The 12583-nt window shown below is 44.0% G+C and overlaps 1 protein-coding gene across 1 annotated transcript in view; it reads left to right on the plus strand.

The window, feature by feature from the left end:
* Positions 1-12583, plus strand: part of vezt (vezatin, adherens junctions transmembrane protein) — a 105812-nt gene that overhangs the window by 76155 nt on the left and 17074 nt on the right. The window contains exon 9 of the mRNA XM_087999721.1: positions 2226-2419. Coding sequence (XP_087855847.1) covers positions 2226-2419 — 194 coding nt within the window. The remainder of the gene's footprint in view (positions 1-2225; positions 2420-12583) is intronic.

The following is a 12583-nucleotide window of genomic DNA, read 5'->3' on the forward strand; positions in this document are numbered from 1 at the left end:
ACTGTAACCACCAGAGAGTTTACCCTCTGATACCCATTGATTTCAGTTTTGCTCGGGCTCCTTGATACCTCAAGGTCGAATGCAGCCTTGATGTCCAGGTCTGTCACTCTCACCTCACCTCTGGAATTTAGTTCTTCTATCCACATATAAACCAAATGAGGTCAGGAGCTGAGTGGCCCTGGAGAAACCCAAAATGGGCATCGCTGAGCAGGTTATTGCTGAGCAGGTGCTGCTTGTTAGTATTGTTGATGATACCTTCCATCACTTTACTGATGATCGAGAGTAAAATGATAGGGTGGTAATTAGCTTGTTTGGATTTGTCCTGCTATATAAGTACAGGACATACTTGGGCAGTTTTCCACATTCTTGGGTAAATGCCAATGCCATAACTGTACTGAAACAGCTTGGCTAGGGGAGCGGCAAGTTCTGGAGTACTATTGCCAGAATGTTGTCAGGGCCTGTAGCCTTTGCGTATCCAGTGCCTCCAACAGTTTCTTGACATCACATAGAGTGAATCGAATTGGCTGAAGACTGATGTCTGTTATGCTGGGGACCATTGGAGGAAGCAGAGATGAATCATTCGCTCGGCGCTTATGGCTGAAGATTGGTACAAAAGCTTCAACCTTACCTTAGGCACTGATGTGCAGGCCTCTTCCATCATTGAGGATGGGGATAGTTGTCGAGCCTTTTCCTCCAGTGCATTGTTTATTCGTCCACCACCATTCACGACTTGATACGGCAGGACTGCAGAGCTTAATTCTGATCCATTGGTTGTGGGATTGTTTAGTTTTGTCTGTCACTTTCTGCTGATCCTGTTTGGCATGCAAATAGTCCTGTTTAGTAGTTTCACCAGGTTGACACCTCATCTTAAAGTAAACCTTGTGCTGCTCCTGGCATGCCCTCCTACACTCTCCATTAAGCCAGGGTTGATCCCCTGGGTAGATGGTAATGGTTGAGTGAGGAATATGCCAGGCCATTAGGTTACAGATTGTGTTTGAATATAGTTGATGGCCCACAGCGCCTTGTGGATGCCCACTCTTCAGTTGCCAGGTTTGTTTGAAATCTGTCCTATTTAGCATGGTGATTGTGCCACCCAACACAATGGAGGGTATTCTCAATGTGAAGTCAGGACTTGGTCTCCACAAGAACTGTGCATGGTCACTCTTAATGAAACTGTCATGGAGAGACGCATCTGCAGCCGGCAGATTGCTAAGGATGAGGTCACGTATGTTTTTCCCTCTTGTTGGTTCCCTCACCACCTGCCCAGACCCAGTCTAGCAGCTAAGTCCTTTAGAACCTGACCAGCTCGATCAGTAGTACTGCTGCCGAGCCACTCTTGATGGTGAACATTGAAATCCCCCACCCAGAGTATATTTTGTGCCCTTGCCATCCGCAGTGCTTCCACTAAGTGTTGCTCAACACAGACGAGTCCCAATACATTAGCTGAGGGAGGATGCTATGTGATAATCTGCAGGAGGTTTCCTTGCCCATGTTTAACTTGAAGCCACAAAACCTCATGGGGTCCAGAATCAATGTTGAGGACTCTCAGAGCAGCTCCCTCCCTCCCTCTAGAATGTATCATCACCTCTGATACAGAGGTGTGCCATCACCTCTGCTAGATCTGTCCTGCTGGTAAGACAGGACATATCCAGGGATGACGATGGTGTTATCTGGACCATTATCTGTCAGGTATGATTCCATGAGTATGACTATGTCAGGCTGTTCCTGACTAGTCTGTGAGACAGCCAATTTTGGCACTGGCCCCATATGTTTGCAGAGTCGAAAGAGCTCTTTTCTGTTGCCTAGGTCGATGCCAGCTGATCCATCCAGTTTCATTTCTTTGAGACTTCTTGGTACAACTGAAAGGTTTGCCAAGTCATTTCAGATGGCAACTGAGAGTCAACAGCATTGCTGTGGGTCTGGAGTCACATGTAGGCCAGACCAGGTGAGGATGGCAGATTTCCTTCCCTGAGGAATATTAGTGAACCAGATGGGGTTTTTTTCGAACAACTGACAATGGTTTCACCATCATAATTAGATCTGCCATGGCAGGATTCGAATTTGGGTCCCCAGAACATTATCTGAGTATCTGAATTAATTTTCTGATGACAATACCATTAGACCTGCCTTCCCATATTGTTGTTGTTATTCTTATTGTTTCATGAGCTGTTTTGTGTCTGTAAATGTGTAATAAAATGCATTCATAATGCCTTCCTGATACACAGGGTTATTTCTTTAGAGGATTGTCTGGAAAAGTTCCATGAATCCCAGGAACAGGATAAACTAACACAGGAAGTGTACCGTGATCTGCATCAGAAATTTAAACTGATTCAACCACATATGGAAGCAAGCATAAATTGCTGGGATGAGACAAGTAATCTGGTGGATAAACTAGTACACAAGTCTTTGGGCAGTAAAGGTAATAGTATAATAACAAAAAAATCGAGATTGTAAAGATGGCTATGTATTTAATGTATGAGGTATAATGCTCCACTATTTTGGTCCTACTCTTGGGCACTTCCTGCCTAAAACACTCCACCCCTCTCCAATCTAAAAAAAACCTTCTCAAAGGCCAATTTTTCAATCAAATTAGAATTACAGTCTTGATTTATCCGTTCCTGGTTCACTATACATTTTATTCTGCCGATGTTTTCATTTTGACTCTTTGTTAAAGGCATTGTATAAAATAATGAAGATTATTACTGAAATAGTGTTTCTGCATACATTGAAACAAAGCAGGGAGCTTGTGTTTAGAATTAGTGACTTGGAATTTTTTAAGCCATTGACAATATTCTGTGTAATGCATTTGCCAAGTTAATAGGTATGAATAATGACCTTCCAAATGACTCTTGTTGAAATCCTATTCAATCTGCTTGAAGGTCAGTTTAAAACTGTGTGAGAGTGCAGCGTGTGTCACAATTCCTGGTTGTCAGTTAGAAAACAGAACTAACATCATTCCAGCTACTGACAGTTGTTTCTGGTCCAGTAAAGTGCAGCTCTAAAGTTGCATTTTTTTGAACTGGAAGATATTTTAGTTGCAAATGATTTAACTATTCAGCAAGAACAGTCTGCAAAGTGATAGTCCTTGAAAGAAAGTTCTACATTTAAGGTTAAATAGTGTCTTGACCAACACTTAATGCCACTGCCTTGTCTGTCTGTTACTTTTTTGTAAAAAATGCTTCTTATTTTTAATTAGAAACTAGCTTGCAAGATTGGAATTGAAGCTTTTCTAAATTTCTTTTATTTAAAATAAAATCAAATTGAAAAATGTCACCAAACTGCCAATAAACCTACCCTCTCCTTGTTTTGAAATTCTGTTCCATTGTTCATATCCTATTAATGGAGGCTTACAAGAAAATCATAAGTATTGTGTGCAGATTCCAACCACTATTGTATGGACAACATCCCTCCACCACTTAGAGTCATAGAGTTGTGTAGCAGGGAAACAGGCCCTTCGGTCCAATACGTCCATGCAGATCAGATATCCCAACCCAATCTAGTCCCACCTGCCAGCACCCGGCCCATATCCCTGAAAACCCTTCCTATTCAGACCCCTTTAAATGTTGCAATTGTACTAGCCTCCACCACTTCCTCTGGCAGCTCATTCCACACATGCAGCACCCTCTGCCTGAAAAAGTTGCCCCTTAGGTCTCTTTTATATCTTTCCTCTCTCACCCTAAACCTATGCCCTTTAGTTCGGGGCTCGCCCACCCCAGGGAAAAGACTTTGTCTACTTTCCCTATCCATGCCCCTCATGATTTTATAAACCTCTGTACGGTCATCCATCAGCCTCTGACCTTCCAGGGAAAGCAGCCCTGGCCTATTCAACCTCTCCCTATAGCTCAAATCCTCCAACCATGGCAACATCCATGTAAATCTTTTCTGAACCCTTTCAAATTTCACAGCATCTTGCTGATAGGACGGAGACCAGAATTGCACGCAATATTCCAACAGTGGCCTAACCACTGTCCTGTACAGCTGCAACATGACCTCCCAACTCCTGTACTCAATACTCTGACCAATAATGGAAAGCATACCAAATGCCGCCTTCACTATCCTATCTACCTGCAACTCTACTTTCAAGGTGCTATGAACCTGCACTCCAAGGTCTCTTTGTTCATCAACACTCCCCAGGACCTTACCATTAAGTATACAAATCCTGCTAAGATCTGCTTTCCCAAAATGCAGCACCTCGCATGTATCTAAATTAAACTCCATCTCCATCTTAGCCCATTGGCCCATCTGATCAAGGTCCTTTGGTCTCTGAGGTAACCTTCTTCGCTGTCCACTACACTTGCAATTTTGGTATCACCTACAAACTTATTAACTATACCTCTTATTCTCACATCCAAATCAGTTATATAAATGACAAAAAGTAGTGGACCCAGCACCGATCCTTGTGGCACACCACTGGTCACAGGCCTCCAGTCTGAAAAACAACCCTCCATCACCACCCTCTGTCTTCCACCTTTGAGCCAGTTCTGTATCCAAATGGCTAGTTCTCCCTGTATTCCATGAGATCTAATGTTGCTAACCAGTCTCTCAGGGGAACCTTGTCAAATGCCTTACTGAAGTCCATATAGATCATGTCCACTGCTTTGGCCTCACCAATCCTCTTTGTTACTTTTTCAAAAAACTCAGTCAAGTTTGTGAAACATGATTTCCCACGCACAAAGCCATGTTGACTATCCCTAATCAGTCCTTGCCTTTCTAAATTCGTGTAAATCCTATCCTTCAGGATTCCCTCCAATGACTTGCCCACCACTGACGTCACGCTCACTGGTCTATAGTTCCCTGGTTTGTCCTTATCACCCTTCTTAAACAGTGGCACCACATTAGCCAATCTCCATTTTTCTGGCACCTCTCCTGTGACTATTAGTGATACAAATATTTCAGCAAGGGGCCCAGCAATCACTTCCCTAGCTTCCCACAAAATTCTAGGGTACACCTGATCAGCTCCTGGGGATTTATCCACCTTTTATGCATTTCAAGACATCGAGCACTTCCTCTTCTGTAATATGGGCATTTTTCAAGATGTCACCATCTATTTCCTCACGTTCTATATCTTCCATGTCCTTTTCCACAGTAAATGCTAATGTAAAATACTTGTTTAGTATCTTCCACATCTCCTGTGGCTCCACACAAAGGCTGCCTTGCTGATCTCTAAGGGGCCCTATTCGTTCCCTAGTTACCCTTTGTCCGTAACGTATTCGTAAAAGCCTTTTGGATTCCCTTTAACCCGATTTGCCAAAACTATCTCATGTCCCCTTTATGCTCTCCTGATTTCGCTCTTCAGTATACCCCTACTGCCTTATAGTCTTCTAATGGTTCTCTCAATCTCTCCTTCTATACCTGACATATGCTTCCTTTTTCTTAACCAAACCCTCAATTTCTCTTGTCATCCAGCGTTCCCTACACTTACCAGCCTTTCTTTCACCCTAACAGGAATATATTGTCTCAGGACTCTTGAAATCTCATTTCTAAAGGCTTCCTAATTTCCAGCTGTTCCTTTACCTGCAAACATCTGCCCCCAATCAGCTTTTGAAAGTTCTTGCCTAATACTATCAAAATTTAGCCTTCCTACAATTTCACATTTCAACTGTTAGATCTGGTCTATTCTTTTCCATCACTGTTTTAAAACTAATGGAATTATGGTCGCTGACCCCAAAGTGTTCCCCCACTGACACCTCCGTCACCTGCTCTGCCTTATTTCCCAAGAGTAGGTCAAGGTTTGCACCTTCTCATGTAGGTACATGCGCATACTGACTCAGAAAATTTTCTTGTGCACACTTAACAAAGTCCTCTCCATCTAAACTCTAAGACTGGGACTGTCATAGTGTTATGTTTGGAAAGTTAAAATCCCCTCCCATAACCACCCTATTATTCTTACAAATAGCTGAGATCTCCTTATAAATTTGTTTCTCAGTTTCCCTCTGACTGTTAGGGGGGTGTCTATAATACAATCCCAATAAGGTGATCATTCCTTTTTTATTTACAAGTTCCACCCAAATAACTTCCCTGGATGTATTTTTGGGAATATCCTCCCAAAGTACAGCTGTAATGCTATCCCTTATCAAAAATGTCACTTCCCCTCCTCTCTTGCCTCCCTTTCTATCCTTCCTCTAGCATTTGTATCCTGGAACATTAAGCTGCCAGTCCTGCCCATCCCTGAGCCATGTTTCTGTACTTGCTTTAATATCCCAGTCCCATGTTCCTAACCATGCCCTGAGTTGATCTGCTTTCCCTGTTAGGTTCTTGCAGGTGAAGTCAGCAGGGACACTAGTGGTGATCCTTACCTCCGGCATCCTGCAAGAGGAGCATGCAACTGCCCTAGCTTCTATCTCCTCTGCTCTAAACTGCTAAAAGAGATTTTTAAAATGCCTTACCTAACCAATCCTCCACTGAGAGTCATTTTTTTTGGTTAGAGGGGGAGGTCAGGTGATAGATATTACACAGAAAGGGAAAGTGTCACTTAATTGACAGCTTGGCTCTGTAATCTGTTCTGTTAATTTCACAGTTTTTAACTTAAACAATAAAGAGGTTTCAAGTGCTTACAGTTTCTGCTATTGAACATATATATATATGAGGCAAGTGGAATGTGTATGATCTGGGGGTGGTGGATGAGGGATTTTCCATTATAACTGTAATGAAGTCCTAAAGCAGCAAGCCTGACCTTTTAAACAGCCTGCCTCAGCACCTGGTCAGCTCCAAACACTTGCTACGGGAGGGACGCCCAACTCCAGTTAGCAACATAACCACAAAAAAGCACGCACTTACACATATAGGGATTCTCTCATCCTGACACAAACAGATTAATTCACACAAACACAAAGACACTGACACACACATACACATTCTCACTTTCTCTCTCACAGTCTTGTGCGCGCTCTCTTGCTCTTGCTTTCGCTCTCTCTCTTTGACTGTTATACATGTACACACGTACACCAGCACACAGAAATCTCATCCTTGCAGACATTTTCACGCAAAATTTCCAAACACTGTCAACTGAAATCCAGCCTGATATCAGGTAACACGTCACACACATCTCGAATTATATTCTCCATTCACCACCCAACTCCCAAAACAATCATTGAGGCTGAGTGTCAATGAAAGTCTTACATTGGATATTGGTAGATCTTGTCAGGCAAGGATATTAACACATATTAAAGTCATAGAGTCATACAGCATAGAAAACGCCCTTCAGCCCACTATATCTATGTCATCCAAAAAACTAACCCTATTTTTCTGTACTTGGTTCGTAGCCTACTAGGCCAGAGCATTTTAAATGGTCATCCAGGTATTACTAAAATGTTGCAAGAGTACAGCATCCACCACCCTCTCAATAGACAATAGGTGCAGGAGTAGGCCATTCTGTCCTTCGAGCGTGCACCACCATTCCATATGATCATGTCTGATCACCCTTAATCAGTATCCTGTTCCTGCCTTATTTCCATAACCCTTGATTCCACTATCCTTGAGAGCTCTATCCAACTCTTTCTTAAATGAATCCAGACTGGGCCTCCACTGCCCTCTGGGGCAGAGCATTCCACACAGCCACCACTCTCTGGGTGAAGAAGTTTCTCCTGAGCTCTGTCCTAAATGGTCTACCCCGTATTTTTAAGCTGTGTCCTCTGGTTCGGCACTCACCCATCAGCAGAAACATGTTTCCTGCCTCCAGAGTGTCTATTCCTTTAATAATCTTATATGTCTCAATCAGATTCCTTCTCAGTCTTCTAAACTCAAGGGTATACAAGCCTAGTCGCTCCAGTCTTTCAGCGTAAGGTAGTCCCGCCATTCCAGGAATTGACCTCGTGAACCTACGCTGCACCCCCTCAATAGCCAGAATGTCTTTCCTCAAATGTGGAGACCAGAACTGCACAAATATTCCAGGTGTGGTCTCACCAGGGCCCTGTACAGCTGCAGAAGAACCTCTTTGCTTCAATACTCAATCCCTCTTGTTATGAAGGCCAACATGCTATTAGCCTTCTTCACTACCTGCTGTACCTGCATACTTACCTTCATTGACTGGTACTGAAAATGTGTTGCTGGAAAAGCGCAGCAGGTCAGGCAGCATCCAAGGAATAGGAGAATCGACGTTCGGGGCATAAGCCCTTCTTCAGGAATAAGGGCTGAAGAAGGGCTTATGCCCGAAACGTCGATTCTCCTGTTCCTTGGATGCTGCCTGACCTGCTATGCTTTTCCAGCAACACATTTTCAGCTCTGATCTCCAGCATCTGCAATCCTCACTTTCTCTTCATTGACTGGTGTACAAGAACACCCAGATCTCTTTGTACTGCCCCTTTACCTAAATTGATTCAATTTAGGTAGTAATCTGCCTTCCTGTTCTTGCCACCAAAGTGGATAACCACACATTTATCCACATTAAACTGCATCTGCCATGCATCTGACCACTCACCTAACCTGTCCAGGTCACCCTGTAATCTCCTAACATCCTCCTCACATTTCACCCTGCCACCCAGCTTAGTATCATCAGCAAATTTGCTAATGTTATTACTAATACCATCTTCTATATCATTAATATATATTGTAAAAAGCTGCGGTCCCAGCACTGATCCCTGCGGTACCCCACCGGTCACTGTCTGCCATTCTAAAATTGAGCCGTTTATCACTACTCTTTGTTTCCTGTCAGCCAACCAACTTTCAATCCAAGTTAGTACTTTGCCCCCAATACCATGCGACCTAATTTTGCTCACTAACCTCCTATGTGGGACTTTATCAAAAGCTTTCTGAAAGTCCAGGTACACTACATCTACTGGATCTCCCTCGTCCATCTTCAGAGTTACATCCTCAAAACATTCCAGATTAGTCAAGCATGATTTCCCCTTCATAAATCCATGCTGACTCTGTCCTATCCTGTTACTACTACCCAGATGTATCGTAATTTCACCCTTTATAATAGACTCCAGCAATTTTCCCACCACTGAGGTCAGACTAACTGGTCTATAATTTCCTCCTTTCTCTCTCCCACCTTTCTTAAAAAGTGGTACAACCATTAGCCACCCTCTAATCAGCAGGAACTGATCCCGAATCTATCGAACTCTGGAAAATAATCACCAACGCATCCACGATTTCTCAAGCCACCTCCTTCAGTTCCCTGGGATGTAGACTATCAGGCCCTGGAGACTTATCAACCTTCAGACCAAACAGTCTCTCCAACACCAATTCCTGGCAAATATAAATTCCCTTAAGTTCAGGTCCTTCAGCCGCTGTTACCTCAGAGAGATTGCTTGTGTCTTCCCCAGTGAACACAGATCTGAAGTACCAATTCAATTCTTCTGCCATTTCTTTGTTCCCCGTAATATATTCCCCTGTTACTGTCTTCAAGGGCCCAATTTTAGTCTTAACCATTTTTTTGCCTTTCACATACCTAAAAAAGCTTTTACCATCCTCCTTTATATTTGTGGCCAGTTTACCTTCGTACCTCATTTTTTCTCTGCGTATTTCCTTCTTAGTAATCCTCTGTTGTTCTTTAAAAGCTTCCCAGTCCTCCGCTTTCCCACTTATCTTTGCTATGTTATACTTTTTCTCTTTTGACTTTATATGTTTCTTAACTTCCCTCGTCAGCCACGGCTACTCCTGCCTCCTCCTAGGATCTTTCTTCCTTTTTGGAATGAACTGATCCTGCATCTTCTGCATTATACACAGAAATATCTGCCATTGTTCCTCCACTGTCATCCCTGCTAAGGTATTGCACCATTGAACTTTGGCCAGCTCCTCCCTCATAGCTCCAAAGTTCCCTTTATTCAACAGAAATATTGTCACTTCCGATTGTACCCTCTCCCTCTCAAATTGCAGATTGAAGCTTATTGTATTATGGTCACTACTTCCCAATGGCTCCTTCACTTCGAGGTCCCTGATCAATTCTGGTTCGTTGCACAATACCAGATCCAGAATTGCCTTCTCCCTGCTAGGGTCCAGCACCAGCTGTTCTAAGAATCCATCTCGGAGGCACTCCACAAAGTCTCTTTCTTGAGGTCCAATACCATCCTGATTCTCCCAGTCTACCTTCATGTTGAAATCCCCCCTAACAACTATAGTAACATCTTTGCGACAGGCCAATTTCAGCTCCTTATTCAACTTACATCCGACATCCAGACTACTGTTTGAGGTTTGTAGATAACTCCCAAGAGGGTCTTTTTATCCTTAGAATTTCTCAGCTCTATCCACACTGACTCTACATCCCCTGATTCTAGGTCCCCCCGCGCATGGGACTGAATATCATCCCTTACCAACATGGCCACCCCACCCCCTCTGCCCGTCAGTCTGTCCTTACATAGCACGTGTAGCCTTGAATATTCATTTCCCAGGCCCTGTCCACTTGAAGCCACGTCTCAGTTATCCCCACAGTATCGTATCTGCCAATTTTCAAAAGAGCCTCAAGCTTATCCATCTTATTTCTAATGCTTCGTGCATTCATATATTTGTTACTGCCCTCACCCTTCCCATCAACTCCTATTTCACTCAACCTTACAGCATGATCCCTTTTTGAGTTTTCTGCTTCATTGACACAGTTGTCTTTCTTGACTTCCTTTGTTCTAACTTTCCCTTCAATTTCCTTCTTAAATATTCAATTTGTCCCCTCCTGCCCGCTACTTAGTTTAAATGTAGCTGTGTTGCAGTAGCAAATCTGCCTGCCAGAATGCTGGTCCCCAACCTATTAAGGTGCAAACCGTCTCTCTTGTATAATTTATACTTATCACAAAACATACCCCAGTAATCCAAGAATTTAAATCCTTGCTTTCTGCACCAGTTCCCCAGTCACACGTTCAAGTCCATTATCTCCCTGTTTCTGGCCTCACCAGCCCGAGGAACTGGAAGCAAACCGGAGATAACCATCCTGGACGTCCTGCTTTTCAGCCTTCTTCCTAGTTCTCCGAAGTCCCACTGTAGTATGTTCCTCTTCTTCTTCCCGACATCATTTGTGCCGACACGTACCACCACCTCTGGCTCTTCACCTTCGTCCTTGAGGATTTCCTGCACTCTGTCTGTGATGTCTTTAACCCTGGCACCAGGAAGGCAACATACATCCTTAAGTCCCGCCTGCTGCCACAAAAACCCCGGTCAGTTCCTCTCACTATGGAGTCTCCTATTACCACGGCTCTGTGCGATGTCCGACTCTTTCGCTCTGCCTCCACACCAACTTTTGATTGACAGACCTGGCCGCCTCACGGACTGGCAGTATCATCTGTCTCTACTGTTTCCAAAAGATTCAACTTGTTCCTGACAGGTACTTCCCCCGGGGTCTCTTGCACCTGTCTCCTCTCTGCCTTCCTCATCGTCTGCTCTCTTCTGGTATGGTTGGTGTAATAACCTCGCTGAAGGTCTTGTCCAGAAAGATCTCGTTCTCTCGGATGAGCCTAAGGTCCTCGAGTTCTTTCATCAGTGCTGCAATATGCTCTGTCAGTAGCTGAACGTGCACACACTTTCCACACTTATATGAGCCAGACACCCCAGAGTCGTTGACCTCCCACATCAAGCACGTAACACACTGAACCAGCTTGGCAGTCATGTCTTCACCCTCTTCAACTGTGGCGTAATCACTTCACTCAACCTCCTTGTCACAGACTCCTGAGCTAAAGCCTCACTCTTCAATCCACAGGAACTTCCTTGGACCCTCTTTTTGGGGCAAGTCTGTGGACTTTTAATTTAGGTTAGAGGAGGAGGGTGGGAGGGAGGCCCTACTTTGTAGGACCTGAGGTTTAGAACACACCCACTCAAATAACACTCACTTACCTTCCCGACCGGCTCTGCGCTCCGACTTCACTTCCTCCCAGCACCCACCATTCTCTGCTGCAAAAAGACCGTTGGCATTGAGGTAAGTTCTTAAATAACAATCACTTACTTTCCCGACCGGCTTTGCGCTCCGACTTCACTTCTGTTCAGGTTCCATATTTCTACTACCCACTGGGTGAAAACAATTCTTTCTCCAGTCTCCTCTGAACCACTTTCTCGTCACCTTGGAACTTATGTCCTCTGGTTTAGATATGTCTGCCATGGGGAAAAGATTATCACGATCTAGTCCATCTATGCCTCTCATAATTTTGTCTACCTTAATCAGATCTCCCTCAGCCTCTTCTGCTCCAAGGAAACCAAATCCAGCCTTTCCAGTCTCTCCTCATAATGGAGATCTTTCATCACGGGCAATATCCAGATGAATCTCCTCTTCACAGTCTCCAGTGCAGTCACATTTTTCTGATGGCAGCACAGTGGCTCAGTGGTTAGCTCTGCTGCCTCACAGCACTAGGGACCAGAGTTCAATTCTCACCTCAGATGACTGTGTCTGTGTGGAGTTTGCACATTCTCCCCGTATCTGCGTGGGTTTCCTCTGGGTGCTCTGGTTTCCTCCCACAATCCAAAGATATATAGGTCAGGTGAATTGCCCGTATTAAATTGCCCATCGTATTAGGTGCATTAGTCAGGGGTAAATATAGGGTAGGGGAATGGGTCTGGGTGGGTTACTCTTCGGAGGGTGGGTGTGGACTTGTTGAGCCAAATGGCTTATTTCCATTTACTGCAGAGAATCTAATCTATTCTAATCAAAACTGCCACAGTATTCCATTTG

This window comes from Chiloscyllium plagiosum, unplaced genomic scaffold (genome assembly GCF_037043375.1).
Source record: "Chiloscyllium plagiosum isolate Xiang-an unplaced genomic scaffold, Cpla_swu_hap1 HiC_scaffold_23, whole genome shotgun sequence".
NCBI classification, from domain to species: domain Eukaryota; kingdom Metazoa; phylum Chordata; class Chondrichthyes; order Orectolobiformes; family Hemiscylliidae; genus Chiloscyllium; species Chiloscyllium plagiosum.